Here is a 27,814-nt window from a genome sequence, read left to right as displayed (position 1 = left end):
TCATTTTACCGACCACGGATGGATGGAAGGCTGAGTGGACCTCGACCCCTTTTACCGGAGATTCGACTTCCTCTTTCCGTTGGAATCGAACTCCGGCCGTGAGCAGAGCTTCAGCTGCGTTACCGCCGCTTACCACTCTGCGCCACCACTAGCCATGCGCAAATCCTAGAGCAGTGGGGGGTACATCCAACAGAAGTTCTAGCAGCAGAAGCACCTAGAATTTAAGGAACTATTCCACCATGGTGAAACTGGAGCTGATGCAGGGGAGCACTGCTCAGCCAGCAGTAGAGGATGTGTTTTTGCATTCATGACATTTTGAGCTCAGTCCCTGGTCTCTCCAGTAAAAAAAGAAATGTGGATAGCAAGACTCTCCTTCTGGGGTGGGGTGGAGGAATAGCATGGCAATCTCTGTAATGCAGTTTTATTTCCCCCTTTAAAAAATAAACCCATACTGAACAAAAGCAGATCTGAATACATCAGATTGTTCTTTTGGAAGGCATCAAATTTGGAGGCCCAGGTTAAATCTGAAAATCACTTTTCACGGTTGTGGATTTGCATGTGTTTATTCAGCAGTGTTAATCCCTGCTAAATTCTCTCCTGGAACACAACTGCTTTTGTTAAGTTCTTGGTTTTACACCTGGTTGTTTCTGCCAAAAAATAAAAAACTGTGGAGCACTGTGGAAGAGCTTTGTCTAGGAACAAACTGAGTTTTAGATTATTATAATCTCTTTCTGCTTCTGCCCTATTACTTTGGGTGGAGCTACTACACATCACAAGGAAAGATTGGGTTCCAAGCCCTACATTTTCTTCCCGCCGCAAGGAGGCCATGAGAGGGATCGGGTTGGAGAGGTACAGTAGGGATGGTGGAAAATTTCATTCTGTTCGCATTTTAATTCACACCTACATAATTTGAACCAACTTGCAAACTGAAATGCAGCTACCCTTCAAAATGTGCCCTGATCTGAATTTTGTGATGCAGTTCTCCTACCAACATAGGTAAAAAGGCATGTGTTAGAAGGACTTCATGCAAAATGTGTACATTAAAGTTTTTTGATGCTTTGTTTGCCGCCCTGGGCTCCTGCTGGGAGGAAGGGCGGAATACAAATTAATTAAATAAATAAACGAATTAGTGAAAATATACAAAAATGCATTCTGTTAGAGGAAATTGCTTGCAAAAATGTGGAGAAAAGTGCATTCACATTCACACTCACATTTGTTTCTCAGAAAAAATGCAAACTGATGCAAAAATGCAACAGACTCAAGGTTGGAAAAATAAAAAAGAGAAACTGAAATTGACACATCCGTCCATCCCTGTTAACACCCCCTTGCGCTGCTGATTATACTCTGCAAATGCGCCCCTCCCCCCAAGATTTGCAGTTCTGTGCTGTTGGATATGTGTGTGTGTGAGTGCACACATTGTTTCAAGCAAGCTCTGAAATCAGAAGTTAGCCTCCAATTTGGGGAAATGGCAAGCTGGGTATTTGCAGGGGGAAACTAGCAGATTTATTTATTTATTTATTTATTGAATTTATATCCCGCCCCATAGCCGAAGCTCTCTGGGTGGTTCACAACAGATAAACATCCAATATACAATTAAAACATATATAAACAAGTTATAAACTAAACCTAATCAAACACATAAACAACTATAAAACTCAATACTAAATGTTAAATGTTAAAAAAGTATTAAATTGATTGAAATATTAAGATGTTAACAAGTTTAAAATATCAATATCAAAATGTTAAAAATATTAAATATTAAAATGTTAAAAAGCCTGAGAGAAGAGGAAGGTTTTTACCTGGCGCTGAAAAGATAACAATGCTGGCGCCAGGCGTACCTCATCAGGGAGAGAATTCCATAATTCGGGGGCCACCACTGAGAAAGCCCGTTTTCTCGTTGTCACCTTCCGGGCGATGTGACAGCTTAAGCATTTTGTCTGACTGCCTCTCCTTTACAACTGTCCCACCATCGTATTACTTTGGCTTATATGGGGTTGTGAACAGTAGTGTATAATTCTGTCTTCAATTTGGAAGCAAAAATGCAAATCCTGTGGCCAGGGGATGATGTTGTTAAACTGCAATGAACACATTGGTTTAAAAAAAAAAGTCTGCTTCTGTGTTGGAATTGCTTTTTAATATGCTTTTAACCTTTTTTTAAACCTTTTTTTTAACAAAAAAAAGTCTTCAAAACTTTTAAAAAATGCTTTTAAAGTTGTTTTAATGTATTTTAATGTCTGTTTTCATGATGTTTTAAAGTGTTTTTGGTCCTTTTGTTTGCTGCCCTGGTCTGCTGGGAGGAGGGTGGGATATAAATAAAATAAAAAAGAACCCTGTGTTGTGGCTTGGGATATTTGCAGTCTAATTTAGAATATCGTGTGCAGTTCAGGGGCAGCCATGAAATGATCAGGGATATAATTCATTTTTCCTGCAAGGAAAGGCTGAGAAGTTGCAGCTCTTTAGGTTAGACAAAATGGAACTACCTCGGGGGTATGATAGTAGCTGATAAAAATGTATAAATGGTGTGCAGAGTTTTCACCAGAGCTTGGAAAAGTTACTTTTTTGAACTACAACTCCCATCAGCCCAATCCACTGGCCATGCTGGCTGGGGCTGATGGGAGTTGTAGTTCAAAAAAGTAACTTTTCCAGGCTCTGGTTTTCACATAACTTTCCTCCCTTTCATATAACTTTTGGTCACCCGGTGAAGAATGATACATGGTAGGTTCAGGAGAGACAAAGAAGAAACTTCTTTATGTAGCTCTTCATTTGTAGAATTCAGGTGCCACGGCAATTCCTACAAGCATAGGTGTCTTGAAGAAAGACCTAGACCAGCCTTTCCCAACTAGTGGGCCACCAGATGTTGTTGGACCACAACTCCCATCTTTCCTGACCATGGGCAATGCTGGCTGAGGCTGATGGGAGTTGTGGTCCAACAACATCTGGTGGCCCACTAGTTGGGAAAGGCTGACTTAGACCAAAGAAGCCAACCTGGTACCCTCCAATGTTGTTAGACTCCCATCAGCCCCAGCCAGCAAGGCCAATTGTCAGGGATGATAGGAGCCGTATTCCAACTATGCTTGCTACCCCTCGCTTAGACCAAAAGGCATCTTTTGGAAATGACTCATTAGCAGAGTTTATATTGGCATAAAAACAGTTTACTTCTGATAACAACAAGCATTGGGGAATGGTCACCACCATGGTGCCATGCACACTAGCTGGCTAGGAGCTGCTGGCCCTGGTGCAGCTAGGCCACCCATGCATTCTTGAATCTTATAAAACTTTACAAATCTTGTAATGTTTGTGCCAAGTTTTTTAAATATTTGAGGGTTAGTATCGCCAATGTTCTTTGTTATTACTATTGCACAGTGCCTTTGCCGCCCACTGTGTTTAAGAAGAAGACATTAAGAAAGAGAATTATGGTCACTATGATGAGCAGAATTGTTGCAGTCCTTTGACCAGGGGTGTAGCTGTCGAGGGTCTCAGGGGGTCTTACACCCTTTCCTTTTCTGGGAGCAGGGTCCCTTTATCTCCAGTGTCCTATGAAACACTCAGCATGACAGGGGAATATGCTAGCCACTGAGAAGAGTTTCTAACTTGTTTCCTTGTCCTTTCCTGCTGATTGGAGCCAATCAGAGTAAAGGAGGTGAGTCAGCTACTGAGAAGACTCTTTTCAGTAGCTAACACTCCCCTTTCATGCTGATTGGCTCCTAGGGACATCTGTTGTTGTGGGGGAAGGAATTAACAAGGATCTCATTCTCAACCCAGCAGCAAAAGAAAAAAAAAGGGACACTTATGTGGCTGTGACTACCATGAAGGGACCCTGCACTTCTGAATTTGCCACTACATTATTGCCTCTGACTTTTGAAATAAAGGGATTTGAAATTAAAGAATTTTAAAGAAATACATTCCATGCTGCCGCATTAAAGGTTATGTCATATCTAAAACTAGATCATGATCTCATCAGAGCTTCATTGTCAGCCTAAATCTGATCTTGTCTGTTTAGCCACCTTGAATTTTAATGGAGTTCTTCTCTTTCCTTTTTGATTTAAAGGAAATCAAAATTGTGAATCGATCAGTGTATTCTGTAAGAGGCACTCAGCAGTCCCATGCTTTTGAATGAAACGGATAAGAAAGATCTCATGCTAGTATGTTCTAGTGTCTTCAAAGGCTGTCCAGGACGTGACAGGATTTTTAGTTCCGGGGGGAGGGGGCAGAGGCTGAGGAAGAAACAAGAAGCTTACAAAACCGTACGCAGAGAGGGAATATGGACATTGGTTTATTTCTCAAATTACTAGAACTCTGTATCATTCCATCAGATTGCTGGCCAGAAGGTTCCAGTAGAAAACCAGAAAATTGTTGTTAAAAACCAGTTCTAACCTGGTTTTTGCTCCTCCTAAAGGAGCAGGTGCACAGTTTAGGAGTGCCCCTAGACCCGCTGGTTTCCCTGGATATATCAGTGTCTGTTGTCCTGGTGAGGATAAGCCCAAAGTGGAGTCTGTCAGAAGCAGCTTGGGCAGTGGTCAGGAGCAGGTGATAAGAACTAAGAGGTGGTATGTAGCAACTGAACAGTTCAAGAATCAGAGTCAGAAACAGGTCCTTCAGAACCCTGGACGCACCCGAGGGAACAAAGGACGTCTGTTGCACTAGTCCCCAGGCTTATTTTCCCACGGACCACTTGTAAATTGCAGAAGGTCTTGGAGGATTATTGAATAATTTCTCTGCTATTGTAGCAATTATAATACCCTGTGCTATATGCACAGTATAGGTGCTGTATGATTTATTAAAATATTTTTATTATTTTTTAAACAAGAACAACAATACAACAGAATACAGTAAATCTTAATGTAAAATTCCCATCCAAGTGCCACAAGGTCATAGGAAAGAGACAAAAATCAGCAAAATAGAGATCAGCGTAAACTGAAAGATCTGGCTGTGAAAAACAAATCAGTCCAGAAGAAGAGGTGTGCTGTTGACAGGCAAAGTAAGCCATCATGAACATTAATGTAAGTAATAAATGGGAATACTGTATGATTTTTGTTGCATTTTTACAGACATGTGGACCACCTGTGAGAATAAAGCTCACAGACTACTGGTGGTCCACGGACCACAGTTTGGGTACCCCCATTCCAGAGCTTGGAAAAGTTACTTTTTTGGAACTACAATTCCCATCAGCCCCAGCCAGCATGGCCACTGGATTGGGCTGATGGGAGTTGTAGTTCCCAAAAAGTAACTTTTCCAAGCTCTGCCCCATTCTATTGGGCTTCATAGAGATTGAGTTCTGACTTGTATACTCCTGAAGCCTGAGTACCCCTCACAGGCCCCGCATCCTTGCTGGAGAATGGAGATTCTTCAAGAGGCAGTCCTTGGGCCTCGATCTTGGCTCTCTGGTGCTTCTCTTAGTCGTCGTTGCAGTTGTGCACAGATTCAGTGGCACATGAGGTCCTTGGGGAGGTCCCACTTGGGGGCAGCAGTCACATGGGGGCCTGGTTCAGGTGTCTTTGGTTTAGAAGGTCCCTGGTTGCCGGGCTTGGGTCCAGTGCCTCTCTAGGTTTTTGCTACTGACTTTCCTGATCCCATTGACCTCTCTTCCTCCAAGTCAGTCACTGAGGCCAGGAGTGTTCTTTTACCAGCTTCATTTGACTGGCCAACCACCTCCCCCATCCCCATTTGACAGATCAGCAATATGTATGAACCACCAGCATTTGGACACATCCATCCTTTGCACCCTGGTTGGTGCTTGGCTGTGCATTGTCAATCATTGTGGCTCATAAACTCTTGACCCACTCACCGGCAGCCATGTGTTAGCAAGAGGCTCTTTCACCATGCTGCTGTGATGCACTTCTCCTGAAAACGAGCTATACAATTTTTCCCTGGGTCATGAATTCCAGTGAGCTGACAAACTTCTCCACCCCTCTATTTCAGTAGGGCTAAGTTTCTGCCCTCATGTCCCCATCTCCTCCCCTTGAATCGGGCTTCTGTCAATTTCGGATTCAAACTCCAGTCGCTGCTGTAAAAATCTGTTTGTGCAGCACCAGCGTTGGGTGCTGTGCTCTGCATGGGCTTATTTTATAGAGCCCTCCCTCCTATGAAGCAAGTCAATAAAATTCTAATTCATCTGCTGACAGTTTCAATCTAGTTGACATCTAAATATAGAACAAGGGGAAGAAGGGGCGTTGACGGCAGGGTATGAATTGCCCCTGCCTCTTCCCTCTTCCAGGCTTGTGCAGTTTCTGCAGGCTCACTGTTCTGCCACATAAGCATAGAGGCTGGCAGTTACAACAGGATTGCTGACCCTCAGTTCGGGGGGGGGCTGATCTGGCCCTCCAAACAATCTTTTTCTGGCCCCCAAGTCCCCACTGATTTGGGCAATAGCAGAAGTCAAAAAGTAGGGACGATCAGGTGGAGTGCTGCTCTGGTCTTTCCCTTCCTGTTCCTTGAATTTGGATAAGCTGTAAGAGCTGTCCCTAATTGGCTCTCCTCTGGCCTTTAAGCGCTGAACAAGATGGAGTGAAATACCTGCCTTCGATGCCTGGCCCCATATACGTTTAAATATATGAATGTGGCTATTGTCAGAGCATTGGCACCGCTGCCTTCATGCTGCTAACTGGGTATCTGGAGGAAAATAATAATAATTGAAGTCACCGTGACTGGAAATAGTAGTGGTTAACCTTTGGGAAAGGCTTGCACTTTCAAGAAGAGTTTCTAACATGAAATGTTGAATTGCATGTTTGCATTCCCCAAGTGGTTTCTTATCAGAGCCGGAAGCAATAATGTGAGGGCAGATAACACTGCGGTGACCGAGGTTTGTTGATTGGCCTCCCACTGACTAATCACTCTGCCAGTTTGGATGTTGAAGGCTGGCTGGGATCAGGCCCGGTCTTTCTAAGAGGCTGTGTTTTGTGCCTGAAAGGGATCTGCCTAGCCATGCCCTAAGCAGGCCTTGTGGTGGTGGGAAGTGGCGTAATATGTCAGGAGGAGGGCTGAGCAAGAACCAGGAGCTGGACTAACCATTCCAACAAGCAAGCTCCAGAATAGGGGTCCATACACAGGACACCTTTTAAAATTCCCTTTTATCTGGAGGTGCAAAGCAGTGGCCACACTCTTAGCTGGAGATTCTGAGAACAGGGCACGATGAGGTGGGCGGGGCAAGGAGACCAGAGGGCTGTGTGTGCTTTCATATGGGGCTGCCTGTGCAAACGTTGGCAGAGAAAAAGGCAAATATTTCCTGAGGGAAATTTTTGCCAGAAATTCCAGAGAGAGAGAGAGAGAGAGAGAGAGAGAGAGAGAGAGAGAGAGAGTCTTCCCCTCCCTCTCTCTCTCTCTCCCCCCCCCTCTCTCTCGTCCGCTAATCCCAAAGCAAAATCAATTCGGCATCCTGAACTCCTCAAAAATCACTCCCCCACCAGAAACTTCCAGAAGCTTGGAAAATCAAAAACCAAACTCCAGTTGATGCTCAAGTATTTTGCTGTACTTGTTGCCCAATAGTTGTCATGACACCAGATATGGAAAGCACTGTTCTCAACTGGGTTTCCAATAGTGGCTTAAAGGCAAATAATGATTTGCAGTAATCACAATTTGTCCATTCAGATGTTATGGCAAACTATCATTTCTGTCTACCAGGAAGTGGGGTGGGGGGTGGGGTGAAGATCAAAGGACAGGAGCCTGAAGCACATTCACAATGGTCAAACCATGGTTTGACGATGGCATTTGGAGCCTGGCCATCTCCAGGTGAAGCCATTACTGAAATCATTAGATGGTCAAGAAAATGATCTGGGGGCCCAACTGAAAAAAGTTTGATTGGATCTTGGTTTTTGATGAGTGGAGAACTAACCATCTTTGGATTAATGACTGCAAAAGGGGAGGGGGAATGCGCAATTAGTACCGCATTCCTTAAGAAGCAAGACATCAGCAGGCAGGCAGTCCGCATTAATTTTGTGTTCAGTCAGTGCTGCATAATTTTTCCTGTCACAGTTCAGGCAAGCAGCCTTTCAACTTCTTAGGGCACCAGTGGAGTATTAATGTTTGTGTGGTCTCTAGAAATGACTTCCTTTTGCTGTTATTGTGAAAAGTGGTGCCACTGTGGTTGCTCTTTGGCTTCTGCTTAAGCTCTGAAATGGTTCCTCCATAATGAGACACGAAGGGCGTAGAACTCTGGAGACACACACACACCCCTTTCGTTTCAGAGGGGAACGTGCAGGAAAAAATTCTCAGTGGATTTTGTCAGCTGTAGTGAGTTAATTGGACTCAAGTTTGTTCACAAAACCGTGTAAGACCGCAAGCTTCAAAAAGACTCTTGGCATCTTCTCCCTGAGATCTGCTGGGGAGATTCTCATTTGTGTGTGCCTTCTGTGGCCAGGGCATGGTTGGTTGGGACAGGAGGAGGAAGGGAAGAGAGCCTTTTCTGTGGCTGCACCTATATTGTGGAATGTTTTGCCTTGGGAGATTTGTTTATTTATTTATTATACCCTGCCTTTCTTTTTTCATGAAACCCAAGGTGGCTTACATATGGTTCCCAGGCGGTCACCCATCCATGCACTGACCAGACCTGACCCTGCTTAGCTGCAGCAGGGTGCTGTCGTCATGTGCCTTCAGACCATAGCCTGGGACACACACACCCTGTTTTTAGCCACAGGGCTAAAACTTCCCCACCTCTGCCAGGGATTTGATCTGCTGGGCTGAGAGTTTTCGTATGGTGATCTCAAATTAGCGATAGCTGTATCGCTCACTGTTTTAATAGTCTGGTATAGATTCTTTTGAAGTTTCAATTACCTTTTGTTATGTTTTGTATTTTGTTATTGTTGTTAGCCAACCTGGGCTCCTGCGGTAATAAGGGCTGGATACAAAAACAACTAATAAAAAAATAGCTATTAGTGTACTATTTATTTCCTTCTGTGAGTGCTGCTCCCTTGTGTAGCCACAGTGACTCCACTGCTGCACCTGCAGGTGATATCAACAGGCTCCAGGGAACTCTGAGGCTGACAGAAGTTTGTTTATTTAAAACCTTTGGGAGGAGGGGAAGAATGAAGTGGGGAAAGCACTTTAAATAGCACAGTGGGGACTGAGCACTTACGCTTCTGGCCCTGCCTGACACTGGCATGTGGCCCAGCAGAAGGGAATGCGGCCCTCAGGCTGAACATTGTTCCCCATCCCTGGCTTAGGGAGTCACCTGGCAGAAATCGTGATGGCAAGAGGTCATGCTTTTTTTATTTTTTTTATTTTTATTGTAGCCACCCTGAGTGCCCTATTGTAGGGTAGAAGGGCGGGATAGAAATATTTTAAGTAAAAGAAATAAATAATAAATATCTAATGGGAACTTTCCTCTGAAGATACAGATCATAATTTGCTCAAGGAGAACTACAAAATGATTACTAATCAATGACACTTCTTCACTTTTCAAGAGAAATGACTTAAGATATTGATAAATTTTCATCTCCTGAGGAAATGAATTGGCCATCTAGATGGCAGCTATTTCTGGTGGAAGACCAAATGCTTGAGGGCACCTTGGAGGCTTTAATGCATCAGGTGGTGACAATGCTATAGAGAGTAAGAAATATTTCACAGTGAAAAACCCCACCAACATCCTGAGGTCTTTCCACAATACATCATATTTGAGTAGTTCTGGCCTGGCTGTGCATTTCAGCTGCCAGGTATGCCTTGGCACTAAAGTCAGGCATCATTTGTTTTAGAGCCATAATTGAGAGGTGAGAGCCACAGGTCAGCGCAGCTGAATCCTACACTTGTAAAGCCGAAAACCCTTAATCGGAGGTTCTCAAACTGTGGCCACTGGTGGTCTGCAACCTCCATGCCGGTAATACATTGAAAGATTGTGGATCTGCCATACCAGCTCTGCACACTTTCTTCCTCCCCCCCTCCGGATGATATAGATAAAGACCATTTTGACCAGGACTGGATTATCAAATAGGTTCAAACAAGGCCCTAGCCTGGTTGGGACAGCGTTGCCAGTGCTGCAGGAAAATTGATTTTTCTTTCTTCATATATGGGAGCTGTAGTCCCAAACAACTGGAGGGCATCAGGTTGAGAAAGGCTGGCCTAGTCATCCTTACAAACAGCAAGTGAGGTGGTTCACTGGCTCGTATTGCTTCAGACTGCAAGTGGGATCTCTTAACTCTCCTTCATGCAAGAAAATCCACTGTACATAAAAGTATGCCAGAGTGAAGGACTCCAGGCTAGCCTTCTCACTGATACACTTGCTTTCTGTGTGTGGGAAATGTTGTTGTTTTAGTGTGGGGCAGCATTCTGTCCCATGAGCCCGCACCCATAGTCTGGAGTTGTACAGCCAAGAAGACACAATGGCACCTTCAGGGACAGTAGCGGCTTGCCAGGAGAGGGCGGGTTTTTGGTGGAAAAACAGCACAGGAGCAAAAGCTCAAACCTCTCTCCCCTGAATGCTGCAGCCCTGATGCAGATCCCCTTCCCCCAATTGGCTGCTATTCTTTTCTTGAAAATCATTTTCATTCATTCATTGGCGATCACTCATGGCCGAGTAAGATTGTCTTCCAAGATAAGGTCTTTAACGGTGGGTCTGTAAGTGACTGTGGAGGCCAATTCTGGATCCACACAGCCTCCCACAGTGAGGACATAGGTTTCCAGATGGAAGATGGTCACGATGAGGATTTGCTTGACATGCCTTCCGCATAGCTCGTTTGTCCCTTTCGCCCTGTACTTGTGCTTCTTCAAAGTCCATAGCACCTTTGATAATGGCCGGCCTCCAATTGGGATGCTCATGGGCCAAGGTTTCCCAGTTCTCAATGATTATGTTACATTTTTTTTAGATTAGCTTTGAGAACATCTTTAAACCTCTTTTGGTCTCCACCAATATTCTGTTTTCCATCCTTAAGTTGAAAATAGCCTAGGATGGTCAGCTATGTGGCAATGTATCTATTCCAGGTCATCATTTAGTCACAATATCAGCCCCTCCCTTGTTAACCTGTAGGCTGCGCATGGCGCTCCACATGTCTCTCTGTAGCCCACCATGGCCCCCACACCCTTCTTGGCCAACAGCTATGCAGCCTTGCTGTTATCCCACAACTTTTTCTCTCCTTGTTTTTTTGCCTCTAGTCGTACACATATCAAGCATGCGTGTGGCTGATCCCCAAAATCCTTCTGCTAAGCACTTTCTGCCGCTTGTTCTTTCCTGTGGGTTTTACTGCATTAAACTAATTTTGTATCGGGTACTAATGAATGGCATGGCTGTGCGTCAAGTCCGTGATCTATGGTCACTCCAGAGTCTCTTTACATTTGATTTTAATTAACTAAAAATCAAAGCTCTGCATCAAGGGAGCTATAGCTGTTTGTCTTCTGTTGCCTACACAGTTGCTTGGTGTGAGGGGAAAGACCAGCTTTGGGCTAAGGGCTCCCTGATGCCTTGCTGTCCAGAGCAGAGGGGGCTGCTGTAGAGTGGTGTTGCTTTTAGAGTGCATGGTGATCACCGTTTGTGCTTATGGGACCTATTCCATGGAGTCAGCTGCCATCTTGGTCTTTCAGCTTAACCCATTCTTGCCAACTTCCACTGGTATGTCTTGAGATAGAGGCTTCCACCATTTGCCTCTTTCAACATGTCTGAATCTCTTGTGTTCTCCACCCAGACGAGGTGGTAAACGTCTTGTCTTACACCACTGGAGACTGCAGCTGGGCAGATTACATGATGAAACGTTCCTCTAAACAAAATGTAGTCCCTACACAAAGAAAAATAGCGTTTAAGGGAGAAGAGTTACAGTTTTGCCTTTCTCTGTGAACTAGTTTTCTATAGCAGGGACTTTTTAAATATGGAGGAGCATGAGAAAAGTGCCTGCTTATCTGAAGTGGTACATTCAGAGTCAGGTCTCCCATCTTGTCTGCTTATTTGTGAGAAAGAACCAGGCCCGTATGACAGAGACCTTCTAGGACAGTCTGGCAAACCTGTGTCCCTTTAACTAATCAACACGAGACTAGACTGAGCTCTCTTATGCCAGGACTTGGCTACTTGGTCCAGTAGATGGGGTATATATGCTGGTGGGTATTTAGGAACACAGGAACCTCCTTACAGCCGACGAAACCAATAGTCTTATCTAGCCCAGTGTTTTGTACTCTGGGTGGAAAGAAAAGTACCCTCCTCATCACCTTCTAAGATCCTTAAACTGGAGGTGCCACTTTAAGATCCTTAAATTGAAGTGGTTGAACTGGAGACCACCTGAATGCAAACCTTCGCCTCCCTGGAGGATGTTGTGTTTTTGTGACAATTGTCCAGTTGCATTTGTTTCTTTGATATAGCTCACATATGCTTTTCCAGAATAAAACCAGCAAAAGACAATTTCCTGCCCCGTGGAGCAGGAAATCAGAATTTCGACAGATGGAAGGGAAAAGGGAAGCAAGTGTAAAGGGAAATTATAATGAGCAAATATAGCCCTAAGTATTGAGGATTCATTTCAATAGGAAAGGGAGTGGGGCTCCGATCTTGCAGCAGTCCACTGATGCTCAGTGAGTGGGAGTCAATGGCTACCAGCCATCTTAGAACTGAGAGCAAGCATGCCGAGCAATGGAAAGCTACACAGTGGTAATGCTCAAATTCATGTTGATTCTCATGAGGGTGGAACCATATATTATCAGAAATGTGGGATGGCTTCAAAGTTCTCTACCGCTAATATGTAGAATAGCCTTTGCTAACCTGGTGGGCACCAAGCTGGTGAAGTTTGATGTAGAACAGATGTGAAGAGACTTTGGCCCTCCAGATGTTGCTGAACTACAACTCCCATCATCCCTAGCCATTGACCATGCTTGCTGGGGATGATGAGAGGTGTAGTTGAGCAACATCAGGAGGGCCTAAGGTTCCTCACACCAGATGTAGAACAATGTATGCCATGTGCCAGGATCACCATCTTGTATATCTCCTCTCCCCCCTCCCCTGGATGATCTGGGACAGAGAAATAATTACACAACTTAAAGATGTGGGGACACTAGACTGTCCTACCACTCATCGCAGAGAGGAAGGGGAGGGTGACCTTGGCATGAGAGTGACATGTTTTCTCCAGTTGACAGTTGTTGAATTGCGTGAGAAACCTGCTTCTTGGAGGCACCGCATCCCTGGTGTTCCCTGACAAGGTGCAACCATGTCACACAGCAACACCTTCCTCCTTTCTTGGATTTGATGGAGCACAGCAAAACTTTCTCATGCAACTCTGTTTGGTTGCAAACCTCACCCTTAGTGCATTATCTGCAATAAGGCAACGCCTGCTGGAAGAGACGGTTGAGGCACCTTCTCCCTCTCCCCAGTTTATTATTTGTGTGGTGGGAGGGGGCCAGTGGGTTTTGATACGCCTTTTCTTGGGGAAGAACTCTCCAGGGCCAGCCACACTGTGTTGTTTTAATTTCCACTGCAAGTCATGGGCAAGCAAACTGCTTTCCTTCTTCTTCGTCATGATGTGAAACAATTTCTTCATGAAGGACCATGAAGGCAACACGCTGCCTTTTTGGCTGATTCAAAATGGAAGCTATTTTTTCAAAAAGGCTTACTAGCATTGTATAAGGAGGTTTTTATTTGTTGTTTCTTTTTCCCAGAAAGCCTGGGAGAAAAAGACTCCAAGCACTGGGCCATGCCTGGGATCCTTCCTCTCACTGCTGGACTAACCTGCACCATTTCCAGAGTAGCTTGACTAGAAATGCTGGCCCCACTCTTGATTCCTGCTTCCCCCAGTTTTTGGCTGGCCTTTGGATTTCGCATCTCGCATGCTTCCCGCAGCCGTACCCTCTGCTCTCCAGTCTTTAAGTGGTGCAGCAAGCTCAGCAGGAAACGTAACAGCAGATAAAAAGCTAGGGAGCACCACCACCCCTTCCCTCCTTCAACCACCACATCCCCTGGAAGAGGGAGCAGGGGTCTGGCATTTCTTAGGTAAAACTAATTGGGGGCTGCCTTGACAAACCTCATCTAGCAGATTTTTATTTCATTTATTTATTTATTTATTTATTTATTTATTTAATATTTATTTATTTATTTTCTTAGTCGCCAATCTGGCTGGCTATCCAGCCACTCTGGGCAGTGTGCAAAATAGGCAAAATTTGCGCAGACTGTTAGTAAGAGCTGTGCTTAAGCCACCTATCAGCGATCCTGGATCTCTTTCTTGTCACTCCAAATGCTACATCACCTGTGTGTACCTCAGGAAGACAGCTACTTTCACAAGCACTAGGACAAGCAGGACCTATTACATCAAACAGAACATCACCTGCAGGTCCTGCAATATGATTTATGTCATCGAATGCAAAAGACCAGGATGTCAGCTACCCAAAAGATATTGCTCCTTCCACAGGAGGGGAGGGGGGAGAGAGACCTTGCTCCAGTGCAGTGGGCGTAATTTTATTATTTGATCTATGTCCCACCGTTCCTTCCAGCAGGAGCCCAGGGAATTTATCAGTACCCTGAAAGATGGCTGCCTTTTCTGCTTTGTCTGATAGGAGAGAGTTTGCCATTAATGTCTCTGCATCCTAATAAGTCAGTGATGACTAGAATTTTTACGTTTGACTAGAATGGTAGGCACAGGTGGCAGATATTAAAGGCGAGTGCAGCTTAAGGAAGATACCCCTCCCCCGGTCACACACACAGTTTTCCAATGGGGGCTAGGGATGGAAAGGTTTATCCGTTTCAGTTCTCTCTGTTCCTCATTTTTCCAATCTTGAATTCAGTTTTCCACTTTTCTGTAGCAATTTGTGATTTTTAAAAAAAATCTCATAAAAATTCTTCAGCATTTTAGTGTGTATTTCTTCTAATAAACACATTTGTAGGAGTTTTGATTAATGTACACATTTTTTGCAAGCAATTTTTTGTCATACAATGCACTCATATATTCATTTTTGTACACACTTTCCCCTAACATAGGCACTTTTGTAAACGTTGGTTGGCAAACTGCATTGCAAAATTCAAATAAGTGTAACTTTTGAAGGATGACTATGATTTGATTTGCATATTGTTTCAGAAAGTACGAATTTGACAGATTCAGCTTGAAATGTGAACTGAATCAAATTTCTCACCCATCCCTAATTGAGGCATACCAGTATCAGCCCTGTCCAATTTTTGGCTAGTATACATTGGGAGATTTTTTACTTAGAAGCATACTGGTCCTTTTTTGATGAAATTGGGAAAAGGAAGAGAGCATTATCATTGTTCACAGACCAGTATGTGGTTTCTGCCACTTGCTGCTCCTGGTCCCAGAAACAAGTTCAGGGGACAAACACCCTGTCCCAGTTCCCCAGCCCAGCTTAGAGCCAACCAAGAGGGCCTTCATATTCTGGAATGTACAGAAATGCTTTTTAAAGTTACCACTTCAACCATAAAATTTAAATGCTCATCAGCAGGTGTGGATTAAATTTAAGAGAAGACCTGGATTTGGGGAGTGGCGACATTGCATTTTGGCTACTCCTGATCTTAATTCTGCTTTCAGCTTAGGAAGGTCTCTGAATGCCGCCATGTTTCTGAAGCCAAGAGATAAAAAGGGCTCCCGGGCACAATGGCCCAAACAATGGCGCCTCATTCCGTCTGATAATTCTTTAGAATAATAGGCTTAGAAGTTCTGTATGAAACTATTTTGCTAAAGTTGGAGGAGGATTCCACAGCCCAATTAAAGGATTAGAATGGGAAACCATTGCATTACTCTGAATGTATGAAGTTGGGGGGGTCCCTTCTAACACATCCTTATCCTGAGTTGTGCTCCTGGCCCAGGGGCTGGCTATTTGGGAGGGAAATCTTTCATCCTGTCCTGTGCGTTGGGCCTCCTCTTTAAGTGTGTTTTTCAGCTCTATTCCCCCAGCATGTGCAAAGACAGCTGGAAAGTGTGAGGTGTGTGTGTGTGTGGGGGGGATTGCACACTCTCTCAAAGCCATTGAGCTGGAAGGCATCAGCAACCACCACCATCCCTGGCCAGTCTAATCCTCAGCTGCAGGCAGTTATTTTTCAATTCCCCCCACCCCCCAAATAATCTGTGCAAATCATGTGACACTATTAGAGAGTACAGCAGTCACTTGCAGAGAGCTCACAGCGCACATTGCATGAAAAGGTGCAAACTAAACTTAATATTAGCAGTGTAAGCTGGCCAGGATTCCTCCTCACACTCACTAGGATGGTCAGACCCTGAGCATGAGCAATTGAAATGTTGCTGGGCCTGGCATCATGCTGCTCAACAGTCTGCCTCTCATATCAGCTGCTGTTGTCCTCAACCCAGCATTGCTCCATTACCTGCGTGACCACAGCAGTTCCCTCTCAGTCGTTAGACTGACTCATCAGCTTTAGTCAGCTCTCCTGTTCCTGACCCTGCTACATTTTTCCCCTCTCCATCTGAGCCACACCTGACAAACTCCTCTTCAAGAGCAAGGGTTTGGCCCTTTTGTTTCTAAACAAAAACTGCCTCTGCCTGTAAATGGATGGCCTGATTTTGCTTCGGCAATGTGGTATTACCCTCTGTGTGTGTGTGAGTGTGTGTTTTTCCTTACATGTTCCTAGTCCCTGACCTTATTGGCAAAAGTGATTTAGGCAGTTGTTCTGTTTTCTGTACGTACTCTTCGGAACGGCTAAGATGTACTTAAAGCTGAAAGTGAACTCTCTTTGCCTAAAAGTGCCATTTTCTTTGTTGCAGAAAAAACAGCTGATGATGATGTCCAGAAATGTGATATCTCGTCCAGCAGCCAAGGAGTGATTGAAAAGGAATCCTTGGGGCCTCTTCTTCTGGAGGTATGTGCTTAAGGGAGGCAGCTGCTCCAATAGCTTTTCTGTATTTATAATGCCAAAACCCTTTAAATATCGGGAAGGAGTATTCCTTTAAGATTATCCTGAGAGTGGAAATAAGGGGCCACAGAACCCAACATTTACAAAATAGGTTAGAAAAATGGCTTTGGCAAATGGATTCAATGTGCCTAGTTGTTCCTTAAATCTAGGGAGACAATTGGTACCACAGACAGCCCGTGAGGCAGTTCTTGTGCAGTTCCTCAGTATGAATCCAGTATGAATGTTAGTTTTTAAAAAATGTTTAGTATTCATAGTTGCAGAGAAGGATTTTTTTTAACAAAAAAAGAGATTTTAGGTCAATTAATCTAACATCTGTCCCAGATAAACTGGTAGTTTTAAAAGAGAATTAGACAAATTCATGGAGGGTAGTGCTATTGATGGCTACTAGCCATGATGGCTGTGCTCTGTCTCCACAGTCAGAGGCAGCCTGCCTCTGAACACCACAGGAGGGGAGAGTGCTCTTGCGCTCAGGTCCTGCTTGTGGGCTTCCCATGGGCATCTGGATGGCCACTGTGAGAACAGGATGCTGGACTAGATGGGCCTCTGGACTGATCCAGCAGGCTCTTCTTATAACATTGATTAGACCTGGTGATGTACCACGAACAAAATGAACTGCATGAGCAAATGTGTGGAGAAGCAGGACCTGTTAGCCCTTCGCTCAACTCTTGCAAAGCAGAAGCATGGCAGAAGTCACTCTGGCAGCAGGACTACATGTTTTAAGACTTCTGCAGCACATCCTTCCTAAAAAAAAAAAAGAAAGAAGGCAATTCCTCCTTTACCTGTCATCTGTAGCAGCTTTTCCACTTCATATCTAAGGCTGTGGGTGCACAAGTTGCTTCAAAAGCAGCAGGAATGGCTTTTCTGGCTGTGTTTTGAAGCGACACTGCCCTTTGCGGAACATACCTCCCTTCCCCACTGCTGGCGTCATGCCTTTTAGGACCGCCCACAGCAAAGCATTGAGCCAATCACTGTCTCTGCCTGAGCCCTCAGCAAAGCATTTCCATTGGCCACACCTGGAGGGGCAATGAGTTGATCTACTAATCAGTTATGCAATCTGTCTGAAGCTGAATTTAAAAAAAAAAAGCACTCGAGCTGATCCAACCAGATTTTAGAGTAAAAAAGGGCTGAATTTGACTAGCATCATGAGCTCCTCTTTTCAGAAAACAGAGGTGGAGATGCACTGGAACCGGCACAACAGTAAGCATGTCGCTACCCTATTGCAAATCTTTACCTGGGGACAATTTGTTTGAAGCATCAGTGACCTGCTTAAGATTAAAGCCGTCTGCCTTGGAATAAGGACAACACCCAGCAATTTATGTCCTAGCTTCAAATGTATTGACCCAAGTCATGAGCTGTTGACAGTCCCGGCCAGGCTAAAAATTGCCTGTTGTGCTAAAGGCTATTCTGCCGAACGGGCTTCCCCCTCTGTGCATGTGGCACTAAGATTCTATTTATCACTGCCCACAGGTATTTAGCTGTGGAGTGATGGTCTTAGTATCATGTGCACTCATTGGATGCTACTTTGACACCACTAGGTAAGAGGACCCTGCTGGGTCTTACCAGGGGTCCATGTAGTGCCACGTCTTTCTTCCCTTCGTGGCCAACAAAGTGTTTCTGGGAAGCGTTCAAGCACAGCGTGGTGGCAACAGCCCTCCCTGTTTGTCCCCCAGGCGCTGGTAAACTTCCTCTGAACCTGGAAGTTCCCCTGAGCTGTCTTGGCAGTTAGCCATTGATAGAGACCCACAGTACGTTACATGAATTTGTCTAATCCCCTTTTCAGAATAGGCACTGTGAGATGTGTCACAAACCATGCCCCCCCCCATGCTTATCCATGCCACTTAGAATGCCTTGCCAATTTTATGTTAACCGCCCAGAGAGCTATTGCTAGTCGGGCGGTATATAAGTTTAAGAAATAAATAAATAAATGTTCAGCTGTCTCTTCTCCCCTCCCTACTTGGCAGGTTGTGTGTACTTGCCCGCTCCTTTGCTCAACCACATAATTGCAGAAGCCCATGTGGCTCCCTTCCCAGTATGCAGGGAGCAGAGAGAGTGTGGCAGACATGAGAAACACTATCATAATGTCATGTTACCCCCGGGGGGGCACCTTCTGGAAGAGCCCAGAGGCTCATTATGTTGTTATCTTGTGATACATGTGCCCCCTCCTCGCTTGATTTCTATTGAAACACAGCAGTATGGCTTTTAAAAATAAATTATATATATTATTGCTCTCCAATTTAAGATACTCAGGTGAAAGGAAAGGGCCCTGTTCCTAATTTCCAGACATGGATTATTCAGTACCAGTTGCACGCTGGTTGGGCATCAGACTGGCTGCGCTAATGGAACAGAGATTGATTTACACCTGCTACAGTTTCTGAGCTACTGATTCTTTCCCTTTGCCTGCTGTATCTCCTGCCTGACTTATTCATACTGCTTTTCCTTTACTAAATACTTTGTAAAAACCTAGAGCATTTGGTTTTTATGGTAAGGCTGGAAGGTGTACTGAAACAGGCAGGAAGTTAAGGGCGGGGAGAGATTTTAATGGAGACAGGAACCTGCCTGGCTCTGCAGCGTGTGTGTGTGTGTGTGCACGTGGGTGTGCGCTCAGAAGCCTCTGGTTGCTTAGTAACAGGCAACAGCTGTGACTAAGGGAAATTGCAGGTCATGGGCCATTTTTTTTTGGGGGGGGGAGGTTGCTTGCTTTCTGTTTCCAACAGCTAATGCAGCAGGATGAGGAAAGTGCAATTATTCCAATGAAACATAAAGAGTGTGAAGCCAAGTAAATGATGTCTGCCTGCTTAGCGAGGCAGTCAATTATCTGGGTAAGGGGAGCAAATGTTGCCAGATATGCACATGTGGGTGGTTGTGCCTGTGAATATATAGTCTCAAATTATGAAGGGGCAGGCCTTCATCAACTCCCTCCGATCTCAAGCAGTGCTTAAGCATCCCTGAACCATACCCGAGGGAGATCTCTCCACCCTGTTTTGAAAAATGTACAACAAACAGAAATCCACCAGACTCTTGCTAGAGTTTGTTTGCCATCCCTCAATACTCTGTGAAATGCCACACATTCCAGATATTTCATCTGAACCGAGAGGTACTCAGTGTTAATTGTGAAAGGTGATGCCCATTAGGGTTTTCTGCCTCCGGCACTGGAATATGTTGACCTGCCTCCATCTAGATCTTTCAAACTGTAAATCAGGGATGGGGGACCTGTGGCCCTCCCAGGTGTTGCTGGACTCCAACTCCCATCAGCCCCCATTAGCATGGTCAATGAACATGGGTGATGGGAGCTGGAGTCCAACAACATCTAACCACAGACAAGCCAGTTCCTGCTTTAAATGTTTGAGGAGTGCATCTGCTTTCTTTCTTTCTTTCTTTCTTTCTTTTAAACTCAAGCTGGGTTTGTAGAAAGGGATCCAGTGCTTGAGAGACTAGCATTGCTCAAACTATGCAGTCAGGTCACTACTTTACCTCCTGTCCTGGGGATTATCAACCTAGCCCAGGCACCTAGTCGCTGCTGATGCACCAATCTTAGCAACCATTTCCTCTCATTATACTAGGCATGCCCAGTGTTGTAAGCAGGGCTGGCTCCGAAGGGCGACCAGGTGGGGCCCTGGCTGAGGGCTCCCAGGGCTATAGGGGCCTTTGAGGGGCCCCTCTGCTCCCCTTCAGCGATTCGCGGCAGGATCGCTGCTGCGTATTGGAGGGCAGGAGCTTTGGAGCCCTCGCCATTGCCTCGCTCAACCTGCCTTCCTCAGCTGTGTTGTGCGGCTGCTACATGCGCACATCCCTGCCATCAGCCAAGATGTCGGCAGAGGCTTAAGCCCCTTAGGGAAACCTCGGTCGCCGTCTTGGTTAAGGGTAGCCCTGCACGTGCTGTGCGCACAGCCTCACAAGACAGCCAAGAAAGGTAGGTTGAGTGAGGCAATGGCGGGCGCTCCGAAGCTCCTGTCGTGCGATACCCGGTAGGAATCCTGCTGCGAATCGTGGAAGGGGAGCACTGGGGCTCGGGGCAGGCTTGTGCCCAAGGGCCCTGGCAAACCTGGGGCCGGCCCTGGTTGTAAGGGAGCATACTAGTTACAATACGCTTGCTGGCTTAGCCAGCAAAGAAGGACACAGATGCAACAGTTCTAGCAATGGTGGGTTGGGAAGGGAACAGAAGCTTTGGGGGCTTATGGTTTAGGTTCAGCAGATCTGATGTGATGCAGACCAGACCTTTCTATTTCCTAGAGTAGGTGGTGAGAGGTGGACTCTGCGGCTTACACACACAATGTCATACCAAAGTCAATGCAGCCCAATATACACAAATCTCTCTGGTGGGTTGGTGGCCATGGTTGACCCTGGTCCAGCCAGCAGCCGATTTTTACACAGTGGCTACATGATGAAATTGCCAATGCTCATCTCTGTGGACTTCAGCATATTGACCTTGCAGAACCCACAGCCCATTTTACCAACCCTCCATCATCATGGCAGCCCTTAAGCAAGCAGAGGTTCTCTTTACGCACGGTTTTATCTGTGGAAGGACCCAAGCCAAGGTCCCCAGAGCCTGGACTGTCTGACACAGCACTTTCCTTGATGCTTCTTTGTTTTGTTCTCGGCCCTACAGGCACTCGATGGCTTCTTCTTTGTTGTGAATCGTGAAGGGCGGATTGTGTTTGTGTCCGAGAATGTGACCAGCTACTTGGGCTATAACCAGGAGGAGCTCATGAATACCAGTGTCTACAGCATCTTGCACGTGGGAGACCACGCTGAATTCGTCAAGAACTTGCTGCCCAAGTCGCTTGGTAAGCAGCTGGACTCTCCTGATCCCCATCCATCCTCTTCAAAAGGCTCTGCAAAGACAGTGAAACAATATGCTAGCAAGTTAGAGCAATGTAAATTCAGGTCACAAGAACTGGGTAATTTTTCTAGATACTCTGAAAAGTCACTGTGCCTTGGAATACTTCGTCAGGGAGAAGGTAAGGCGGCAGGTACTCAAGACATCCTAAGCAGTGCCCACGATGTATTTATTTATTTATTTGCTAGATAGTGCTGGAGGACATTCCTCAGTAGGGATGACTCCTCCTACTGGTCGTGACAGGCAGGGTCTCTAAGCTTCTTTGTAGCCTCTCCTGTGGGAGGAGTCGTCCCTCTCTCCAGACCGGCCCTGCCTGCGGTCAGTGAAGGTCTAGAGTTAATCTCTCCTCTCTATTAGAGCTTCTTTCTTTCGCTTTCTGATTCTTCCTCTTAGCGTTTTTTCTTATGCTAATTTTCTCCTCTCCTTACGTTGGTTTTATTCCTCCCTGCCTGTTTCCTTCTCCTTCCCTACCTTCACTCCGTGGGGCTGGGGTTTGTGAGGCTAGGCTGAACCCGACTGGGTTCACAGGCGTCGGAAAGGAGGCCGAAGAAGGGCGGAGCGCGGCTAGCTGCAGCGTGCCAGCAGAGCAGCAGCCGCCCAGACGGGAGTCTGTTGCCTCGCTCCGTGGAGCCGCGTTTCTGCAACCCTCGCGTTCAGCGGGATCGCGGCTCCTGGCTCCCCCCCCCTTCACCAAAGGCTTGCCTCCTCAGCAGGGGGTTGAGCGGTGCCCGCTAACGTGGCTCGCCTGTAAAGTGATTCCCGCACTTTTCCCTCAGCGTCAGGGAGTCAAGGCCGCCATATTATGGCCTCACCCGCTTCCTCTCCGCCTTCCCGCCAAGAGCCCTGCCACGTGGGGGAGGCAAGGGACCTAGAGGACTCTCAGTCCCAGAGCGTAGACAGCGGGGGGGGGGGATGAATCTCCTAGATGAAGGTATGGATGTTTTTCCCCCCCACTCTGTTCCCCAAATTTATGACCTGGGTTAAAGAGCTCATTGCTTCTGAAGTCAGTGGCTCTCTCTCACACGCACGTAAAAGTAAGAAGCGCAAACATTTGAGGAAGCGTCCCCACAGGGGAAAGCGGAGGCGCTTATCCTACTCCGCAGGCTCCAGCAGGGAGGACAGGCATGGCAGCTCATCTTTAAGAGACAGCCACTCCAGGTCCTCTTCCCTTTCCAATCAAGACATGATGCGGGGGGGCTCGCCCCCACCCTCCTACATTTTACACAGTGAGCCAGCTAAGGATGCACCCAGGGGTGACAAGGAGCACCCGGGTCATAGCGCGTTGGGGGGGGTAGCAAGGCGTTCCTCCCCACAGACTCATGCAGGTCCCTCATCCTCAATGGTTCGGGATCGGCAGGCACAGGCACAGTCGCCCAGGCAGGCTCCTGTGCCACAGGTGGTACTATCAGATTCTGAAGACCTACTTGAGCAGGACAGGGAAGAGGGGGAGCTTTCGGGTGAGGAAATAGAGGTCACCCAGACGCAACCCAGACTCTTTGCTCCAGAGGTTTTTCAGCTGCTCCTTTCCAAGGCCCGCAGAGTGCTACAACTGCCAGAGGCTGAGGCGGGAGGCGATGCACCCACTCGGTCAGCCTCGGCAGGTGCAAAAAAGGCCTTCCCCTCCATGGACACTAAGCAGGTTTCAGTTCCCTTTCCCCAGGCGTTTGATGACGTGTGGGATGCTGAATGGTCATCACCATGCAAACCAAAGCCACCTGCCAAGTGGGCAAAGAAACATTACGTCTTTGCCGACAGGATCATAGCAAGACTGCGTTTTCCCACAGTGGACCCGCCTATTGCTGCTCTTGCTAGCTCTGCAGTGATCCCAACAGAAGGGGAGGGGGGGCCTAAGGACCAGTGCGACAAGCGAGTCGAAGGGGCTCTTCGCAGGAGCTTTGAGGCAGATGCAGTAGGCTTCAGAGCCACAGCCACTTCCTCAGTTTTCTCCAGAGCGGTTTTTACGTGGGCTGAAGAGTTTGGGGCATGGGACGATGTCCCAAAATTTGTAAAGGATGGGTTAAAGAAAATGGTGTACGCCTCGGCCCTGTCAGCCGACGCATCCATGGATGCCCTACAGTTTGCAGCGCGCTCTATGGCTGCCTCCACTGTGGCACGGCGTAACATTTGGCTCAGGCAGTGGCCTGTGGACTCAGAGTCACAGACCCGCCTCACTGCCCTACCTTTTTCAGGTTCTAAGCTGTTTGGGAGCCTCTAGAGGCCCACCTGGTGGAACCTAGGGACAAGAAGAAAGCACTCCCTATGGCCAGAAGAGAGGAACGGAAGGGCAGGCAGAACCAGTTTTTTTGTTCCTCAAAACAGCTCTCTAGATTTCGCAGTCAGCATTCCAACAGGCTTCGCTGGGGCAGACAAGACAAAGGGGGTGGACACGCTTCCTCCTGTAAACCAGGAGGCACCCCATTCTCCTCAGGGAGGAACCAGAAGGGAGTCCAAAAGGGCTCCTCCTCCTGACTGGCGGTTGCCAGAGGCCTCTCGCGGAGCGGGAGCAAGGCTTCTAGAGTTTGCCCCCCACTGGAGAGGCATCACCTCAGACAAATGGGTGCTGGACACGGTGTCCATGGGATATGCTATAGAGTTTCTTCGCATTCCACACAACCGGTTTCGACCCACCCCAAGGTCTCGAAGGCCGGAGAAGCACCTGCGCTACCTGGAAGCTATCCAGCACCTGCTGAACATCCGGGCAATAGAGCCAGTAGTTCCCTCAGAGAGGAACTCAGGGGTATATTCAGTTTTTTTTTCTTAGTCGACAAAAGGAATGGCTGACCTCTGTGGACCTCTCCGAGGCGTATCTACACATTCCAATCTGCAGACAACAACAGACACTTCCAGTACAGGGCCTTGCCGTTCGGCCTTTCCTCAGCACCAAGGGTTTTCACCAAGGTACTGGGGGTTCTGGTGGCACATCTCAGAACAATGGGGATATGCGTGCATCCCTATCTGGATGACATCTTGGTGAGAGCACCATCCTGGGACCAGTCACACACAGGTACCCATCTCACTGTATCATGGCTCCAAGGGCTGGGCTTCATAGTGAACTTGGAGCAGAGCATGCTGACCCCATCCCAAACTATTCCGCTCTTGGGGGCGATCCTGGACATGCAACTTTTCCGCATGAGGCTCACCGAAGATAGGGCTTTGAGACTTCAGCTGTTGCTTCAGGAAGCAGTTGCTGCACCAGCATTGGACCTGATGAGGCTAGCTCGGCTTTTGGGGTCCATGGTGTCGGCATACGACCTAGTTCAGTGGGCCCAGTTTCACTCAAGAGCTCTACAACAGATCCTTCTGCCCTACCAGGAGGCAATTCTCCTACGACACAGACGCTCGGTCTCCGTGCCTCCAACAGTACGGACAGAGCTCCGGTGGTGGCTGGAACCTCAGAAGTTGGCCCACGGAGTCAGCCTGGAAGATCCTCCACGCATAATCATGAGCTCAGATGCGAGCTTGTACGGATGGGGGGCTCACCTGGACCACAGTGTAGCCCTGGGGACATGGTCTGCAATGGAGGCGGAGCTCAATATAAATATACTGGAGTTACGGGCCATCAGACTGGGGCTACAGGTCTTCGCCCCAGAGATCAAGGGGAAGCATCTCCTCATACGCACCGACAACTCATCGGCGAAATCTTATGTCCACAGACAAGGGGGCACGAGATTGAAGGGCCTAATGCTCGAGGCGGAGCGCCTGTTCAAATGGACGTAGAGGCATCTTGCCTCGCTGAAGGCTGAACACCTGGCGGGCACAAACAACTTTGTAGCCGACTGGCTCAGCAGGACAGCCATCAAGGAGGCAGAATGGCAACTGAACCCAGAAGTTTTCCAACAGGTGGTGCGCAGGTGGGGAGAACCAGTAGTGGATCTCTTTGCCACACCCGCAGACACACAGCTAGACAGGTTCTTCACAAGAAATCCATGTCACCAGGCTCGGCACAAACGCACTAGTCACACCGTGGCCACAAGGCCTCCTGTACGCCTTTCCTCCGTTTGGGCTGATACAACGCACGATCCAGCGGGTTTGGACCTTGAAGGCGGAATTTATTATAGTGACACCCCATTGGCCTCGACGTCCCTGGTTTCCGGACCTACTGAACATGTCAGTCAAGACACCCTGGTAGGTACCCTCTCGAACGGATCTTCTGATTCAGGGACCAGTCTGCCATCCTCGACCAGAGCTGTTCCGGCTAACAGCTTGGAGACTGAGCGGTTGTGGTTGAGCGGTAAGGGCTTTAAGGGGAAAGTGCTCGACACGCTACTGGCCTCGCGTAGACAGTCCACGAACTGGGTTTACTCGTCCACGTGGAAGGTTTTCTTGTCCTGGTGCTCTGCAAATACAGCTGAACCTTGGTCTCGAGACATCAGGGGTCCCCTAGGGTTCCTCCAGTCGGGCCTAGATAAGGGTCTGAGCGCAGCCACAATCAAGAGACAAGCTGCAGCTCTTAGTAGCATTTTGTTATGCCTGGGGGGGCCCCCTCTTTCCTCCAACCCATTCCTTAAATGTTTTTTTTTAAGAGGGGTGACGCTGGTTTCCCCATCAATGATTCACAGGTTTCCAAACTGGAACCTTACCTGGGTGCTGACGGCGTTGACAGGACCGCCATTTGAACCGATGGCTACCTGCTGTCTGAACCTCTTGACATTCAAAACAGTTTTTCTGGTTTCCATTACGTCGGCCCGCAGAGTTTCTGAGTTGGGGGCATTATCTTTGGACCCTCAACTGTACGTGTTCCACCAGGACAAGGTGGTCCTCCGACCAGACCCGGCATTCCTACCTAAAATCAATTCTGTTTTCCATAGGTCGCAGAAAGTGGTTCTCCATTCTGCCCCGCTCCCTCCTGTGCCCAGGAACGTAGGTGGCACTCACTTGATGTGAGGAGGGCTCTTCGTTTCTACCTGGATCGTACCTTAGAGTTCAGGAGGTCTGAGGCCCTCTTTGTGGCCTTCTCTGGGAAATCAAAGGGGTGTAAGGTAACAACCTACTCTATCTCACGCTGGCTCAGAGCGGCTATAGCACATGCATATGAAGCTCTGGGTAGGGAACCTCCATTGGGTACCACAGCACACTCAATTAGGGGGGCAGCGGCTTCAGCAGCGTTTAGGGGGGGTTCCCCATAATGGATATCTGTAGGGCGGCTACATGGGCTTCTCCACACATTTTTATCAGGCACTATAAAATGGACTCATTCTCATCAGCTGATGCTGCATTTGGTAGGAAGGTGCTCCAGAAGGTGTTGCCTCCTAGCTAGAGGAATCCCACCCGGAGTCCTAGTACACTGCTCTGTCATATCCCTACTGAGGAATGTCCTCCAGCACTATCTAGCAAAAATGGAAATTTTACTCACAGTGAATTTCTATTTGTAGATAGTGCTGGAGGACATTCCACCCACCTCTCATTCCTCTGCTTCAACCTTCTGGAGCGGGAGGGGGAGTGGGGGAGTTGGGGCTTCTGCCAGCGCCTTACATTTGCACACGTTGTTTAGTATTGTGTGTTTCCCTTCATGTGTGACCTGTCTTCCAGCACGTAGGTTCCGTGTTGGTCTGTCGCTTTTCTTCAGCTTCTCCTGGTATAGGCTTCCACTCTAGGGACGTCTGGGAAGATGTGGATATGGGCCTGAGGAGTGTTCCTGGCTCTGTCAGTTCGGTCTGGAGAGAGGGACGACTCCTCCCACAGGAGAGGCTACAAAGAAGCTTAGAGACCCTGCCTGTCACGACCAGTAGGAGGAGTCATCCCTACTGAGGAATGTCCTCCAGCACTATCTACAAATAGAAATTCACTGTGAGTAAAATTTCCATTTTTTATTTAATTTCTATACCGTATAATTTAATTTCTATACTGTATAGATGTATAATGTATACATCTATACAGATGTAGAACTGTCTCAGTAGAGCTAATTATCTAGGAATGGAAGATTGCCCCAGCCTGGTCCTCTATTTAATTTCAGAGAAGGGAATCTCTCTCTTTTAAAAACAAAATAAAATAAAAATAAAGATGTTAGTTAAAGGAAAGCTTAAAGGTGCAGTTAGAAGGGTCAGTTTTCAGTTGATGTGATTCCCTGAGGGCATCTAGATTGCTTAAGGGGGTTGCATATTCTTACTTGTGAAGTAGGGTTGTGCTAGAATTCTCCCCAATTCAGATTTGGTACTGAATTTTCCATTAATTCGCTTATTCTCAATTGCTGAGGATTGAGTTTTAATGTAGCGAAT

General features: G+C 47.0%; 1 protein-coding gene across 10 annotated transcripts in view; it reads left to right on the top strand.

The window, feature by feature from the left end:
* The window catches only part of NCOA1 (nuclear receptor coactivator 1), a 393,348-nt gene that overhangs the window by 294,521 nt on the left and 71,013 nt on the right, over positions 1-27,814 (top strand). For all 10 annotated transcript variants that reach the window (XM_061625852.1, XM_061625854.1, XM_061625846.1 and 7 more), the window contains 2 exons: positions 16,614-16,708; positions 21,369-21,546. In XM_061625852.1, coding sequence (XP_061481836.1) covers positions 16,614-16,708; positions 21,369-21,546 — 273 coding nt within the window. The remainder of the gene's footprint in view (positions 1-16,613; positions 16,709-21,368; positions 21,547-27,814) is intronic.

Source organism: Rhineura floridana, chromosome 4, assembly GCF_030035675.1.
Source record: "Rhineura floridana isolate rRhiFlo1 chromosome 4, rRhiFlo1.hap2, whole genome shotgun sequence".
NCBI lineage: Eukaryota > Metazoa > Chordata > Lepidosauria > Squamata > Rhineuridae > Rhineura > Rhineura floridana.
Note: the sequence above shows the minus strand (reverse complement) of the source record. Positions and strands in the feature narration are given on the sequence as shown.